This window comes from Anser cygnoides, chromosome 18, assembly GCF_040182565.1.
Source record: "Anser cygnoides isolate HZ-2024a breed goose chromosome 18, Taihu_goose_T2T_genome, whole genome shotgun sequence".
NCBI lineage: Eukaryota > Metazoa > Chordata > Aves > Anseriformes > Anatidae > Anser > Anser cygnoides.
In genome coordinates, this window is record NC_089890.1 from 4,848,287 (window position 1) to 4,866,157 (window position 17,871).

General features: G+C 39.8%; 1 protein-coding gene across 6 annotated transcripts in view; it reads right to left on the reverse strand.

The window, feature by feature from the left end:
* LOC106041486 (protein spinster homolog 3-like) overlaps nucleotides 1-17,870 on the reverse strand; it is a 45,145-nt gene extending 27,275 nt beyond the window's left edge. For 2 of the 6 annotated variants that reach the window (XM_066979863.1, XM_066979862.1), the window contains exons 1-5: nucleotides 14,242-17,869; nucleotides 13,909-13,981; nucleotides 8,573-8,712; nucleotides 7,107-7,195; nucleotides 5,881-5,935 (exon numbers count right to left, since the gene is read on the reverse strand). Coding sequence is in view for 3 of the 6 variants with exons in the window: in XM_048067909.2 (XP_047923866.2) it covers nucleotides 1,865-2,072 (208 nt within the window). In the remaining 3 variants the exon portion in view is untranslated. Of the gene's footprint in view, nucleotides 1-1,864; nucleotides 4,912-5,880; nucleotides 5,936-7,106; nucleotides 7,196-8,572; nucleotides 8,713-13,908; nucleotides 13,982-14,241 lie in introns of those variants that run through there. The other 4 variants (XM_066979861.1, XM_013189985.3, XM_048067909.2 and 1 more) reach the window with 3 other exon arrangements.
* Between the last annotated feature and the right edge of the window lies 1 nt (nucleotide 17,871).

Consider the following 17,871-nt stretch of genomic DNA (forward strand, 5'->3'; position numbering starts at 1 on the left):
CAGACAACTAAATGGAAGAGCTTATTTACCATGTGAAGATCGATGAAAACTCCGTCAAATCTTGTGAGGAAAAGTGCCTGGAAATCACAACCTCTTAACTACCACCAGATTACTTACCAGATTACTAAACAAGTAATTACTTACCAAATTACTAAACAAGTACTCGAGCCTCTGCTTTTTTACCCTCCTGTTAACTTATATTTAACAAGATATCTTATCTATGGGCAGCCAAGCTCGAAAGTACTGATGCAAGAATTCAGCACTGCAACTAAATTCTAGCAGATAAGAGTAGATTGCTGTGGTACAAACTGTGATTTGTAAATAAAATTCCCTCATGGACTAAGAGGTCATAGAGTTGATTAAAAAGTGCTTTAGTCATATATTGTAATTAAAGTAGATGTCTGTTATTTCAAGGGCCTGGATATAACCCCCATCTCTGCTCTTGAATTTTACAAGTCCCCGAAGGTAGCTCACACACAAGAAACTGAGCACGTCAACTGGTAGGCCACCTTTACTTCGCAGGCCTTCTTGAAAATTTTAAACTCTTAGCATGTACAGGAGTCAAAGAATAGTTCAAAGCCAGGAATGAGCCAAATGACTGTTGACACTTTATACTTCCAAGTGCATACCCTCCTAGCATTCCAGTTCTTGCTCAAAGGTATTTTTGTCCTCTCCTGTCCCCTACCCTTCTCCAGGGAAAGTTATTTGACAACATCATTCATACACAGGACTTTTTTTCACTAGCAGTCTTGCAATATCATTCAGCGTGCACCCCTACTTGTTTCCTTCCCTCTTACATGTGTGGTTAATAAGTGTTCAGTAGAAAAAAGTTTTAACTCCTAAACCCACTAGCCTCTCAATTTTTAAAGATACTGACTGAATGTCTTAAGTTTGTTAATGGTCTAAATAGTAAAAATAACTATTTTGTGTACTAACACTAGATATTAATTCCAGATTTAGCAATCCTTCCTTGAGGTTTTTGCAAGGTTTTAAAACATTTATGATTTCCAGGACACTCAGAAGTAAAATACAGCAAGCTCACAAGTGTTTCCTGCACATTTCTAAATAAGATCCCTGGAAGCCTGATAGATGCTTAGAGGTGATTCTAAGCAGAAGAATTTATACAGGCCACAGTTTACATGAGTGGAAAAAAAAAAATCTCATTAGTTTAATAGAAGAAATGCTCTGTTGTTCATGGTTAGATCAAAGAACAAATGTTTTGGAGGAAGGATATTATTTATTAGAAAACAACTTCTAAATTTGGTAGGTGATACTTAGAGAAATGGGTTTCCATTCTTTTTACACCGTCATGTTACACTCCTCATTGCAGAAATCACATACATTCCACCAGCTCATAAGGAAGTTAAACCTTCCTTAAACAAACTTGCACAATGAAAACATAATTTTTTGTATTTTCAATGGAGGGAATGTCATCACTTCAGATACAGGAATACCACATCTAATGTACTTAAGCCAAGGAAGGCTTCGTAAGCTGCTTTATACAATAAAGAGAAGTTTCTTAGTCATGTCTCTGGAATCCAGACACGAAAATAGATTATTTGCTCTGTATACCAAAGTCTGTTTATAACATAGCTTTAAAACTATGACTCTTAAGCATTTAACAGACATGATTTGTATAGGAGTTCCATTAACAACTAATAACTAATAGATCATTTATTCATCTTTCAAATGTATAGTTGCAAGTTTCATAGAGAGCATGAGCAACAGGCTAAAGCAGATAAGCAAAAAAGATTAAACTGACATATAGAAGTATACCGTTAGATTACAAAACATTTGTAGCTAAGGAATAAGTAGAACTGTCGAGAAATTTCTTTTTCCTTAGAAAGAGGAAATAGACTCTCACCTGGTACAATAAACCAATCCATGAAATTTATTAAATTCGCATAGCATAGCACACCAACTGTCAGGTAATCTCTCTTTGCTGGACTGTTCCTTGACACTGACACAAATGGACCTTGTCTCTCATGGGCTTCAGTAGCTCCATAATTCTGCTCCTCAGGAGGTGGCTGGGACTGCAAGCCTGTGCTTTCATGTGCACTAGGGTTCTGCATATTTCCCAGCGCAGAAAGGCACCATATATTATAAACTGCTTCCTCAGTGCAACAAGCTACAAGTCAATTTTGCGTTCAAGCTATGAGGAACTTCAATCACTATAGTCATTTCCGGCGATGAAGCCCAGCCACTAAAAACTGAAATTAAATGTTCCTCTCAGTAGGAAGAACTTTACAAAAAAAAAAAAAAAAAGAAGAAGAAGAAGCTTTAGTCCTGTGTTTTTGCTAATCAAAAGTGCTATAGAAGAAGACAACTTAAACAGAAGCAAAATAATCCATTGTGCATCCAAGAAATAAAAGTGCACAGTTCTGCAATGATCTCAGAGACATCATGTATAAAAAAAAAAAAAAAAAAAAAACAATCTTTGCCAAGGTCTCATTGAGTTGTTAGAGCTAAAAGCAGCCTTTCTACAGAAGAGAGGGAAAGAAAAAAGGGAAGCTAGAGAAGCTGGTTCAGTAGACCAGTTACCTATCTTGGACTTGAGCCCTCTTTTACCACAGACTTCTTGTGCTGCTCTGGACAAGTCATTTGCTTTCTCTGCAACTCAGATCTTTACCACCACATCACACACTCACACACATATCCATCTCCATTAAAATAGAAAAAAAACATGTAATAAAACCTTTGTCCCTGCCACCTAACCAGTCACTTCTCCCTGTTACCTCCCATCTGCTTTGCAGTGGTCAGATCTGCCCCCAGAACAGAATCCTTTCCAAGAAGATCCTGAGCTTTGAGGTCAAATCAGCAATTTAAGCAAACAACTCACATTGCAGGCTACTTTCAGTTTGGGGTAGGGGTGTGGGAACGACACCAAACAAAAAACAACCTGCACTCCTCTGCTCCCTTGCTGGAACCGTGCATGTTCCACAGTTCTGAACTGAGCAACAGGATTTCTTCCCCTTTCTCCCCCCAAAAGGGGACTGAAAGGGGAAGAAAGGACACAGGAAGGCATTCTAGTTTCTCTAGTGTGCGTAGCTACCTTTCTTCCCTGCCTTTCTTCTGTCCATTCAGATTTGGAAAAGGTTTTTATTTAACTTTGCCAGCATGAATTTTCCTATTATATTATTTTTTTTAGAAAAATAATTAGTCACGTGTCTTTTGAGCCATTTTGTGGATTACCAGCTTCAGAGGATAATTTATGTTTGCACCCTGTTAAGAAAGTTTAAAGTGAAAATCAACAGTAAACTGTAAGAGTTTAAGAGTGAGGCAGCTAATTGGAACAATTACAGATCGGTTTGTGACTCACAGATTAAGACAAGTCTATGTTGTGGTATTTTGTTTTTTTTTTTTTTTTGAAGACCATGTGTTTCACACTTCAGACTAAACTGAAAATGAAATGGCATCTAGTATTCTTGGCCATTTTGTGAAATCTGGACTCCTCTACTTTTGCGTGCTCAACAGTGCAGTATTGCATTCTATTCTCTTTTCACGAACCAGAAGGCACAGTCCTGCTCTGTGTAACTTAATTGTGAATAAATCTACATTAATTTTATTTCAAGAGGGGACTTTTTTTTTTTTGTAACATCTTAGCTCTCAACTTTCTAAGGGAGGATTTAGATATAGATTATGGGCTTCTCTCCCACTCCAACATGGCAACTCCACTGAAGTCAGCTTGCCTCTGAAAACAATTCCGTGTGCCATTTTACCACATCAGTAAGCAGTTGTTGCTGTCTAGTCAGTATTTCCTTGTTACTTTTTCTCTACAGAACCTCCAATGAGTAGATGTTCTACTATCCACACATCCCACCGCTTTATTAATGCAGCGAAGTCAAGAACTGACTATGCTTGGAAGCAACAAGGAACCAGAGCCGCTTTGTAGAAATTAAAAAGTTTATCTGCAGCCACAACCGCGGGTAAAAAAGCTGAAGAAATGCTCAAATCACCCCGAAGACCAGCTGGCTTTAAAAGTAGGGGAGGCAAACGCCAGCTCTGCTCATTTCAGCCGGGCGGCCGGGGCTGCTCCGGGCAGTGCCGCGGGGAGGCGCCCGAGGAGCGGCGGCCGGGCAGAGCCCAGCGCGCACACGGGCACGGGCACGAGCACAGGCAGACAGACTGACACCCAGACAGACAGGCAGACGCACACACACTGCAACAGCAGGCCAAATAATTCTGCGGAGCTTTGTGACAACGCGCTTCTGCTGAGCGGGCTGCAGAGCACTGCCCGGTATCATTTCCCTTTTGTTCTTTTTTTTTCTTTTTAGGCAAGCTTACAGCTCGTTTCTTTACAGCCAGGTATTGTTCTGGCTGACTCGTTCCCTTCTGTGGGTCGGGATATGCAATGTCCTGGCGGTGTTTGCCTGTGTCACTTAGAGGAGTGCCGAGCGGCGCAAGCACAGCTCGCTGGCCCCAGCAGATTGCCTCCAGCAGCGCCTCTCCCCTCGGTTCCTTTAGGCACGAGGTCTCGTGGCCGTGTCATGCAAGAAGCCACCAGCAGCCAAATCCTTCTATGGTAGCAGCAAGTCAGCCCCTGTTTATGGGAGGCATTTGGCACTAGCCACGTGCGCAGCAGCGGATTTTCTTACCCTGTTCCCGACCTGCCTGCGGTAGCAGACGTGGTGAGGGCTGAACCTGAGAAGCGCGACTGGAACCGCCGCGGGAAGCAGCACTTTTGGTGGCAGTTGAACTGGTTGGTGGACACTGAGCAGGCCAAGCCCTGGCAGTTTTATGCGCTTAGGAAGCTGGCTTATTCCAAACCGAGCGTGCAGCTGAGTTCTTGGCTGTTACTCATCCAGAGAGCCCTCGGCTGTGACTCGCCCGCAGCGTCCTGGCTGTCCAGGCATCTGCTCAGCGCCTGGGCAGCAGTCCTGGTGGGTCTCCACTCCGTGCTGTGTGCTCCACCTGCGGCTGAGGCTCCCACCCTGTCGTGGCCACAGCCAAACCTGTGCTGCCATTCTCATTAGCAAGCGGCAAGGCCGTGGTGTGAGTAGGAGGCAGCTGACGATGAGGTGCCTTGTGCACTCACAGGCAGTGCTACATTACCAACCAAGGCTCGCGGGAGCAGCCTGCACTGCAGCCGCTGGTGTGTTCCTGTCAGTTTGATTAAATCCAGGTGAGACGCCGCCAACAAACGTGCCGTGCCTGCAATCTAGACAGGGCTGTTCACAGACAACTGATGCGAGAGCCTTCAGTTTCCCCTGAACGGATTCTCAAGTATCTACTGCAAAAAGCCTTCAAATGTATTTATTTATCCAAATACCCCTTCAAAATCAAACATTCTGCGTACCGAGGCTGCCGCATCCATGAACAGCTTTGAAGGCTTTGCCAGAGCTTTCTCAGAGAGCTAGGTCAGAAGGGCCGTTATTAGTGAACCAAGTTGTCCTTAAGATATAAATTGAGGAATATTTTATTATCCTGATTAACTCCAAAGCATTTCTATACATAAAACGAAAGGAAGCTTATTAAACCCCTGACTAGCAAATAGCAACAAAGAGTATGAAAGAACTGAATATGGAAATAACATTAATCATTGACCAGATCTACCAATACTGATTTTAAGAGGAAAGAAGCAAGCTGCATGTGGTATCTTCCCTCTCACATCCATTATGCAGACAAAAAACATAAAGTAGCCAAAAGAGAATATATGCTTGTGTGTGTTCATACACATATGTGGAAATGGTCAGCATTTTGAGACATAGCCATTATGTATTTTAAACCTATGTGATGGAAACAAATCCAAAAATGTTAAGATTCTACAAATAACTGCAATATGGATTGCCACAAGACTTAGTAAATTTAGTGTCTGAAAAGTTCAAAAAATAATGCAATTCAGCAAGGCAGTGAGCCTAACAAATAGCTGCCTGGACCTACCTGAAATGTTCCACTCTAAGGAGACATAGAGACGATGATGATAACTATGCAGGAGCTGCAGAAGGAAATAAACTTAGGTAAGAGGTTGTCTTCTTTCTAAGGTTTGTCACTGTGGTCTCTGAACCACAACTGCACAATAAATCACTTTTGGTTTTGAACCCACTCTGCACTGATAATATGTAAAGGCACACTTGGACTTAACACATTACTATCTCGGTTGCATGTCTGTAGGGATGGCAGTTTGATTTACAGTTTAAACCAAACAGTGACAGATCTGTCATGAGAGCAAGCTACTCAAGTAATGTAATCATGCGCAAAATTCAGCATGATTTTCAGTTTCAGATGTATTATAGAATCAATAGTCTACCCTGTTCTCGTAAAAGACCATAGTGCAAAACTCCAGAGATTACTCATCTACTAACGTGTACATTTTTCTTGCATTATGGTCCTCCTGACTGATGCATTTACCAAATTTTTATTCCCTTCAGCTATACATCCTGTCCTGACCAGAAAGAAGGAAACTTCAGTGCTCTACTTCTGACCGAAGTTTGAGAAAGTCCGCACCTGTAGTTTATTGAATCTACTCTATCTCAGTGCGTTGTTTGTGGCCACAATTAGATGTGATTAACATTAAGGTAGCAACTGGTAATAGATTAAAATAGTGTTATGAAATACTTAATATTTTAGAATAAAATTTAGTAGCTGAATAATCAGGAATTTATACATACATGCATGACTGGACTGCCAACTTTTTTCCAAACCTTTGCAGGCAAAGCTAACAGTATGAGCCATTACTCAATTTGTCTGTCTCTCCCTTTTGTATGGAACAAATATGTACCAAGGGACTGAACAATCCAGACTAACAATAATTATGAGACCAGTATGCTTCACAAGCAGTCCTCTGTTACTAGAAAATTGCAACAAAACCGATTGGACCACCTGTTTCACTATAGACTTAATTGGAAAATACCTGCCTGGAAGCTTCTCATTCTGTGAGTTTTAATAAATACCACTTTTTTTGTTTTTTTTTTTTTTTTTTTTTAGTAACCTCATCCTTTTACCACGACAGCCAGTATTTTTGTTTGAAATGCTTTCTCTCATGTTGCTTGGGTAATGGCATAAAACTTAGTGTGGATCCAGTGTAAGCATACTTTAGCCTTGAGATAGGAGCAAATAAAATTTACACATTCTATACTGTAAACTCCACCTTTTTCATTATTACTTACATTTAATCCATATGTAGCTTTAAACTTCCAGGGATGCAGATCATGCTTTTGTCTGGGGAAGGACACTTAGTTCAGAGTCTTCTCCTACACTTTTAAATCAAGAAAAAAAATGCAACTTTATGAAAACTTCTTGAGGGATTTATCCAAATAACTCATTTCATAGGTAAGATTTTCCTCATTTGTATCCACATATTTCTGCCTCAAAAGGTATAGCAGGAGAAATTACTGTTCAAGCACATGCTCACAGAGCTGTAAAAGATAAAGACACTCAAATTCTACTAATCATCCCCTCCTTCTCAAAATAAAAATAAATAAATAAATAAAATAAAAAGGAAAAAGGATAAAAGAAATAAAAAGGAAAAGGGAAAGGAGAAGGAAACGGAAACAGAAAAGGAAAAGGAAGAAAGAAAAAACCTTTGTGAGTTAGCACATTTTGCATTAACATCAGACAAAGGAGGAAGCTGCACATCACTGGAACAGAGCTTCCTCTTCTAGCTGAGATTTATTCAAACACAGAACAGCTTGTGGAGGTCAAGGGAAGTGAGGCATTACAGTTAACATGCATCAAAGACACTATCTTGCTAACCAATTTAACTGGTTTTGCCTCTACCATTTTTATTTTTTTTTTGGCTCAAACTCACTTTTCCTGGTATACCTGATAACTGGATTTATTGCATTTCAGGATTGCGGATGATTCTGCCACAATTACAGCAGAAAATGGCTGTGAAATCTGCATGGATTTGGGAAAAAAAAAAAAAAACTATGGGATTAAATGTCTATTTAACCTATGTTTTGACCTTTCTACCACAGTGAAACATTAATCCCCAGAAGAACCATTGGGTGATCATTGCAGTCTTCACTTTTATACACCAGAGCCCTCTTAATTAAGAAGACAGCATAACAGATAAGGAGCCATTTATTGTGAGTAATGACACAAAGACAAGCATTGACAGAACAAAAAATAGAGGCCTTTCCTCGTGAGGTCTTTCTCTTCCTAGGCTTGCTAGCTTCAGACCAAAAAGAGAGACCATTCTGCAAGTGAACACAGTATTTTAATCACTGCAGAGAATGTTAAACTTAAGCTTAACTGAAAACTTGCATACACATAGATTTAAATTAAGAATAATCTAATTTAGTGTTGAGAATGCCTTTATTTCCCAGAAGAGTGTCCTGCACAAAGCAAATTAACTACCACTTAATGCTTCCAGTAAAGCCACAGGCAACCTCTATTCACCATTTTGGTAAGGGTAAGTACATGAACTCTCTATTGCCATGCATTGCCCATCAGCACTGAGAAATTCTGACAGCAACAGAGAAAACTTTTGTCATTTCTGGGCTCTTACTTATCATAACCCCAGGATGCTGATATTTATGACAGCTATTGAGCAAATATTTGGAAGGACTTATAAAATGATCTAGAGAGAAAATAGGGATTAAAAGATATTTATAGTATCACTGATAGTTACCCTCCTTAGGCAGTGCGTAGCTTCCATTCCAACATGAGAGCAGATGCTGAAAGTGGCCAGACTCACTTATTTCCTGTGCATCTTTTGATTTTAATCAACTACTGGTAATGAAGTCTGTAAAACCTTGGCCAGTCAAACATCTGCTTTTAATGAAATAAAGAAGAAACAAAACCATAAAAATGGGGGAAAATAGCATTACGTGTGGGCAGAAGTCTATCAGTTATATTTGTAACCTGGGAGCGGAGTAGTTGGGAAGAATTCCTTGCTCTGGTCCATACCTCTAAAGCAAATGGTACCACCAATAGTTAACAGGGAGAAAGAAAACAATGAATACTAAAGCTTTGAAACAATTACACAGTCCTACTTAGCTTCTGATTTTTGTTAATTAATGCACAAGACATTTTCAGACTTCAGCACTTGAATCTTCAGGCTGTTTTGCATATACTATTCTTTACAAAATTTGCAAGCACACTAGTAAAACCACAATATGAATCATTGTTATTTATTAAATACTCAGCAATAGTAAACATTTGCAAGCAATCACTAACACAAATCTGTTCCTTGGTATCATTTCCAGTAAAAACATGCATTATAGCTTACATACTCTTGGCAGGATTTAGGGATGGCCACCTTCTCAGTGTTACAAGAGAAAGAGGTGTAGCCCAGAGGTCCCTTTATTCTTATTTAGAAAATAATTATTGTGTCTTTCATTCTTCTGTCTCCCACATACTTAGTGTTTCACTTTGCATGCTTCACTTTTCTTATGTCTACATAAGATTTCATTGTCGTTTACTCCATTTTCCCTATGATAAAAGGTCTCTTTTTATTTCTGCAGTAAGATGTGATTCTTCTCTGGCATCTTTTGCTATTATAATGCTTTTCTTTATTCATTCATCACATACAATTGCACTGTTCCCAAGCCCATAAAATTCTGAACACCAACATAGACTGCAAGATGCTCAGTAATGTATTCAACCGATATACTGCCTACAGATTGTTGTGATCTTCAGCAGCAAAGGAGCTGTGGAAATAACTCTAATGTAGAACACAGATAATAGAAAGCCAGGGATGCTTCATAACGAGACATCAGAACTGACCTGAGTCTTGTTTAAAATAAGAATTAGAACTTAGTCTCGATTGGAGAAGACTCAGGCCAGCGTTTCTGATTGTCTGGGAGCTACAAAATATTTGGGGGCAGATCACGGAAGGACAACCAAAGCTAAGGTGCTAGCCTAGGATTTGAAACACAGCTCTGCCATCCAGTTTCTGATCGTAGACAAACCATTTGGTATCTCTAGATTTTCCCTCAGTAAGACTGGGACAATTGCATATTTCTGTTAAAATAGGATTTGTGAACATTGCCAGGGATTCTCGCTTCACGAGAGGGCCTACATGTATCTAACACAGACCAATCACAAAGGTCTTTCCAGGTACTCATCCTGAGAGAACTCCTACTTCTGTAGGTGCATGAAGGTATTTCATCTTCTTGAAATACAGAATGATGTTTAGGTGGTATCAAGCATAAAAGGCGCTGAAGTATCCAACAACCTTCCTTCACACCATTTGACTGGTATTTGTAGCACTGTATTCCACTAGAAGTCTAGACACATTCATGTCTTATACCTTTCAGTCAATTCATTCCATTCATAACCTCCTTCCATCCACCCCCTATACTACTAGTAATTTTCCCTGGTCTGAAGATGGTCTCGAAAGGTCTTCCATATAAAATTAAAAAGTGTGGGAATAAAAGGAGGGCATTCTTTCTTTCTTCCCTGGAATCATGGTGGCATTTGCACACTTCGTGCACTTTCAATCCAACATTGTAATACAGACTCTCAGGCTACTAATAACAGAATTTTATTTTCATGGCTCGAGTAGCAACTTCTGTTTCAAACAAATTCAGGACCAGTGAAGAAACTACCATCTCTTTGTTCTTACGAGTCAGAAGCGTGACAAAGTCCCTGCTCTGCACTCAAAGTAGCACTTCTGATGCTTTTCATTAATAGCCAATATTTAGTCACGTTCCCTTGTTATGTAACACTGTAACTGCTAAAAATAACGCATAGCAGAAAATAATGCTCACATTAGGCTACAACTCTTATCAATAAGAGCGTTAATATCAACTTCATCTGACATATCTACTTGAAAAAATACTATGAAAATTTACTATTGTAAATCAGCAAGATAAATGAAGCTAAGAAGAACCTTTGTCTTTGAAGTTTAGAACAGTTGCAAGAGTTTAACTAACTTTATCAAAGTTGTGGAAGAACTGCAGTCACTCAATCTTCCAATCAGTAAAAAAAAATATTTTCAGTACCTCACAATAAAGCTTGTGTTGGTGGACAGTATAAATCAGCAGAGTGATTAATCTGTTCAAAAAAGACAAATATAACTCAAGCCACCTGTGTTTTCACTGCCTCCATTACTCCCTCCCCCTTTTTCTCCTGCTCTGAGAAGTTCACAGCCTAGTACTTACGCAAGAACAAACCAGTCATACACAGCAAGAAATTAAGATCAGAAAAATCCAGTGCTGAAGCAAGATCGCAGCAAGAAGTGACCAGAACTCCCTAGGCTGGAGGCGCTCCTCCCTTTCGTCCATTCACCTGCTTCCAGCAACAGGCCTAGCTGGTATTTCCTTCTCTGCTTCAAAGCCCAGTTTTACCTTGGGCTTCTGTAGAAATTAAATTTGTTGCCAGAGTACCTGTGTACATTATAATTACAGCAGTATAATTTTCCAGTAGACGCAAATGTTGTATTATATGATAATACTACAGGCCATAGATGTCTGTAGTTACACTATCTTAACCCATTTTGCTTCCCATGTGGGACTAATCTTCATGTGTTGTGTAACTGCATTCGCATTAAGGGATTTGCCCCTTGAACTACAGCAGCATAGGCCGTGCTGCTTGTTTCCATGTCCTACCCCTGTGCAGGTTACAATTATATCCATTGCTCAGTCAGTCTCTATAGCAATTTGCTATGAAATGCATACCCATCATGCATATGTGCTTTCTTCCCTTTTGTGCACTGTACTATTTTTGTACTAGCAAAGGCACTAGAACACGTCACACGTACAAATATGAGTATATCTCAAAGAACTGCAAGTTGCCGTTCTAGACTATTCCAGGAAAAAACAAAGAACCTTGCCAAGCACTTCATATACCTCCTAAACAACAGCTGCCAGCCACAGTTTGAAGTAAGTGATGAGCACTTTGCAAAATGTGAGCAAAAATAAATAAAGAAATAAATAAATAGAAATTTACCAGCTTAAAGGGCAAAACAAATTTTAAAGTGTCGTGCTTTGATTTAAACCAAACATGTCTATCCTTTAAAAAAAAAAAAAAGTCCTATTTAAAATAAAATGTGAAATCAGGACAGCCAACACTAAAGTGAAATCTAGAATCATTAAATACAAAATATACATGCAGTCCAGGCTTGCTGCAGAAATTTCAGAGAAAGTCAGAACACCAAACGGGTGGGTGTTGCTAAGTAAGTGACTAGAAATAGCTTGGTGAGCGCTGAACCAGCTTTTTATAACAGTAGCTTCATCTGCAGGTGCAGAAAGAAAGTGAATTCTTCATTTCAGTTTATTCAACAAGTTCATTTTGGTGACTGGTTCATTCAGAGTTGAGAACTCGAGAGGGATTTGAAAAAGGAAGACAGCTTGCTTTTCCCTTTTCCAAACTATGGGTAGAATCAAGCAGTAGGATGATTAGCTCAAACATGTGGAAGGACAAGATCTGCTAGTATTAATATTTTGGAAGGTGGGGGAGCTAAAGACAAATTTTCTTCTCTCATTAATTCCTTTGCACATTTTAATTGAATCTTAGATCCCATCTAAATGTAACTTAACAGAAATAATCAGTTAAAAATCACAGTAACTAATAAACAAAGAATATCAAACAGTACTTAATGACTAAAAGACATAAACAAAAGTGTGAATAAATACACGTTGACATAGCTTAAATCAAGGACTACTCCTGTCCTTCTGACTAAAAGTAACATCCTGCAAAGCACAAGGAATCTGGTTTTGTTCAATTAAAGAGTTAAGGATTATAGATGTAAAATATGATTAAAATAAATTATGTAAATTAAGATTTCCTACTTGCCATTTTAAATCATTAATCAATTATTTAAATATCTAGTTTCAGCCTACAGTAGAAAAAGGAAGTATGAAAACTGTATTTTAACCTCTGGCTTCAAATTTATATACAAATAACCATTCTCAAATATGTGCTATTGTTTTTTTCAAGTAAGAATACTGAAGTTTATTTCTTTCCAGTAACATCCCAGCATTTCAGAAAAGGCAAATCAATTACTATCTGCCTCATATTTCACATCCTTGTATTTGTTCCAAGGATTGAAAACTGACACAGCAGTGGATCTCATGACTGCTTTCCATCAGGCATATTAAACTGATTGTCAATTAGGTCAGGCTTTGCAGGTGGCAAAGCAAAAATTTCTCAGACTCAGTTCTGTAGAAATATGAGTTAGGAAACTGCATTTTTCGCTTGAGCTTAACACTTCCCATAACTATTTTGGCACTCAGAGCAGTCATTTCATCATTAATTGCTGCTGCTTTCATCTTCTGTTTGATTCTGAAGTTAACTGTTTCTCACTAATAGTGAAGGAAGAAATGCAATGTGCTGCCCAAAAAGCATGTCCATGTTGCCTAAAGCGACCACCTCTCAAGTGGGCATTTTGCCCTAATTCTAACGTTAATGAGCAAGGAAATCCTCAATTTCCCAGCTGAGAGGGCTATCTCTTTAAGTAATAATATAAGCCTATACAAATAAAGTTTAGAACAAGGTCATTCTGGTTTACGCAGGTATTAAACAGAGCCACCCTGCCAAGAGTCTGAGTTGACACCACCATAAGGCTCCGTAAGGATTTCCTGCAGTTCCAGAGACACTTTTAGCATGACCATTCCCCTCAAAGTTGATCCAAACCAGGAATCTTATCCAAAAGCCATATCAAAATGCTTTGTTTAGGTGTCACCCTTCAGTGAACAACTTAGGTTACATCCACATCTTTTCTCCCTGGCTCAAGCAATCATTTTCCACTCTTTATGCCCCTACCAAAACCCTTATCTGTGGTCAGTGACCTAGGTGGAATACTGCTGGGTTTAGGGAATGACAGACAGACACACGGTGAGGTTTGAACATCAAAGCCATTGTGGTTTCATGTATCAGGGAATGGAAGACAGGACTAGCTCCTATTTCTGGCTCCAGTACAGGCTTGCTCTGGCATCTTGGGCAAGTCATTTTAGCACCACAGACTGCCACCCATGTCCAGTCTAACTATTTGGACAGTTATGGAAGAATGGAGATTCTTACCTCTACAGGAGATCATCGAGGATTAGTGTTAACCCAGCTGGACTCTGATCTCAGTTGGAGAATCTGAACATTGCTACAATACAAGTAAATATAAACATTTTCATCATGCTGTGCACTGAGGTATGTTCTGAAAAGATGCGCTGTAGCAGCTGCAATGATTCCTGCACCAGGTTTCTCTCTGTTTGCCATGCTACTGGTTCACTTGTCCATTTTTTTCCAGGAAACCCCCCTTCCTCACATGCACACACACTTCCCAGTGAAACTTGAGCCCAACAACATTTGAGTAACAGTTAAACTTTTGAACCTGCTCTGTAGGAGTAGCCTTGAACTTACACAAAATACTTCTGGCCAGACTGGCGTGTTCAGCCCCAGGTTTAGTCTCCTACTTTATTTATAGGTCGTACCTAATTGGAAACAAAACAGCTTTTAGTTTTTTGTTACGCTCTTATTGAAGATGGCAGGGAGCTATGAATCAAAGACAAAATAACTGAGTTGCTGTCTCCTTTTCCTCAAATTCTCTCTGATAAGCAATTTCCAGAGAATTTACACTTATGATACACATCCAGGGTAATGGTGGAATGTTACCTTTGCATATGAAGAACTAATATGGATTTTACTATTCACATGCAAACTCAGCCAAGGCTTGTTCAAAAAGAATCTCCTTATATATGAAGGAGTGCACAGGCAAAACAGTTGCAAAGGGGTAGAGTGGTACACCACAACTCAACAAACATTTTCCTGGTAACAATTTGGATCCAGAATATAAGTCCTGAAAAATATATAACCTTTACTGTTAAGAAAACAACTTGTATGCTAGATATCAACTGCATGAAACTCAAACTTACAAATGTTCTAATGGGCACAATATGGTCCCCATTTGCCTAAGAGGATCCTTTTTAAAGCCTAAAACTGATACCTCATGTTGTTACCATTTAAAATGTCTTCTTGCTGATTCCAGCATGTAAAATCAGATGAACATTGCTGAACATGTTACAGGGAGCTATGTCTATCTTACCGTCAGCTTATTGTTTTTGCCAAGAAGCTGAAGTAGAGGAGCAGATGTTGCTAACAGTGTGAATCCAGCCGGAAGACTCTTTACTGAACAGGCACCATCTACCAGTGTAATCTGTGATTTGTGTTGTGAGTGAGGAACTGGGGGAGAAAGTCAAACGAAAGACGTTCAAAGCAAGACGCTGAAGGTGAAACCTCGATCCTTTTTAAGGTGACAAAAAACTCCCAGAATCTCCTACAAAATGAATGATTATGAATACGCCCTTGCCACAGGAAAAGATTGATGCAGAAAGGACCACAGTGAATGGCTGTAAGATCAGAATAGTCATCATACAAGGAATGGTCACAGGAAAGAGAAAGTAATCTAAATTCTTGTTGTCCTTCCATCTAATGCAGAGATGGGAGAGACTGTTGCAGAGAGGCAGCATGTCAGAGACAGGAAAACAAATTTAAGAAAACAATCTCTCCTATCTTGAGACCTTTTTCTAAAATGTACTGCATGTTGCCTCAGCAAACAATAGGGAGGTGTTTGTGCATAAGGAGTACAGAGGTAGGATATGAACAGAAGAGATCACTTCATCTAGCCACAGAACGGCTCTTACCTCTTTACAGATAGCCAGTTGTGATCAAGGACAGGCAACACAAACTGCAAGCCAACAGAGTGCCCATTCTGCCGTGGCATGACAGCTTCATTTTCATGATGGGATTCCATGGAGTCTTTATTGCTGTAAGGAAACACTAAACTAGTTTATGTCACAGGCACACACCTGCCCTGACCAGCAGTTGACATGTTCTACATTTTGGAGTTGTGAGGTGATTTGACAGAGCAAGGTTAGGGTACTTTGCCAGAGCTTTTGTACCCTTTGCCAGGGTACAGTTGCCAGAGCTTCCTATAAAGAAATACATATTACTTTTATATTCCAAGGTTGAATCTGCTGCCAGAATAAAGGAATACAGGTCATCCATGCCAGCTTAAACCGTATCTTTTCTCTCCCAGCCCACAGTCTTCTATGTTCCTCACAAGGAATTTATACATAAGCCATAGGAGTCTTCCCTTTTTAAGTAAGATGACTTCCAGTGAGTGACCTAATGGTGAAATTCAGGATACTTTTCATTATGATATAATAGAAATAGAGTTGTTTTATATAACCTTTCAGTCTGCAAGGCTGTAGTTAGGCCTTCTATTAATAGAACTGTCAGAAATGTGTGCTCATGCCTGAATTGATATCAGGTACAGAAAGTTGAGTGAATTTAGTGCTGGCTTAACTGACATTGTGAACAAAGCCTACCTTTTATTCCTGAAAGAAGAATACATCCACAGTCGTGTCACTTCCCATCAACATGCCTGGATTCCAATCTGGGTGACTGTCTCTTAGCATATTAAGTTTACAAAATGAACTTGCACGTGATAGCCTTCTATGTTTAAATAGGTAGATTGTTGTTTTTTTTTAAGATTGAATAAGCATGCCTGACTGAATCAATACAAAATACAAACACAAAATACATTTGGGAATTAGGGTTAACCTACAAAGCAGAAAGACCTTCATAAAGACTTTCTTTGGCTAAGAACACCATTTCTGAGATGAATTTCAGTGACAGTAGCATATGCTGTGGAATGTCTTATTTCATCCTAGTTTAATCATTGAAGAGGACACAGATTTAATCAGAGTTGCCAGAATATCTGGGAATAGTATTCTGATTAATTGTACTAGTACAGTAATGAAACTTGCAGACTATACTAGGACTTCCAAATTGCAGCAGGGAAAATGACTTTAGCATTGCCAACTAAAACCATCTTTTATAGGCTAGCTATCTGCTTTCATTGCAAAGTCAAGTTTGATGTTCAGCAACAAACTAAACTCCTTGTAGCAGAAAAAATAAAGAGGTCTGTTTTTGTAATGGATTTGAGCATTTTGGCGAACTGTTAGAGGATAAATTCTTTTAGTAACTTCTTGCAATATAGCAAGGAGTTTCCTAATTTCTATCACTGATAAAAATTATTCACACAATTAGCCAGAAACTGCATTTCCTTGACAATTAAAGTGCAAAATTGAAGAATCCAATAGGATGCTCACAGCCTATGCAGAGGAGCAGCAAAGCCCACACCTTTTATTTCAGTCTCATGCACCAATTTATCACAGTGCCTTTGTTACAGACAACACGTGAATATCGAGGCAATTTTTATTTCTGTCAGTCCTTCTCTGATCATTTACTTCATTCTTTGGCATAAACTACCCCAGATTTTAGCTCTTCCTCTCAGCAGTTCCTTTCCTTAGACTTGCAGTCACCTCCTGAACGCTTTTGGTGGAGATCCAAACTCAAGACTACGTTCCCCGAGGAGCAACCAATCCAGGAGACCCCCTTTACCTCATAAGTGCAACAAGGGGTTTTACTTCAGCATTTTATACCTTTTTTTTTTCTTCCCGGGCGCACCTCCAGCGCTGGCAGCCTGCCGGGCGCCGCTGTTCTCCTCAGCGCGCTCCCCCTCATACAAGCGTCCCCATCACACCCACAGCCAAATCCTCCTACATTTTGCAGCAATCCTGTACAGACTGCATTGAGCAACTTTTCCAGCAGCAGACACCTCATTACAAAGCCGCTCTTTTTAGCCCCCTCTGAAAAACTCGTGTGTTTTACTGGATCTGGGAAATGGCAGCAGTATGAGAGGAAGCAGGGCTTTGAGCAGGGACAGAATGCTCAAATAGTTTTTATTACACACAGCTCTGAACCTGAGAATAGTCTCGTGCAGTGTCTTAGCTCAGAAAAGCGGTGAGGAAACTGAGGAAAGCCCACGCGTAGCTGTCGCTGCCCTCAGGAGGAGCCCCTCTGCCCTCAGCGAGGCAGCCAAGAAGGCGGCCGGCAGCACTGAGCTATGGAAGAACAGCTCTCAAAGTCCCGCCAGACGCAAGTCCTCCTCAGCAGCAGCTCCTTTCTTACCTGCAGGCTAGGGCT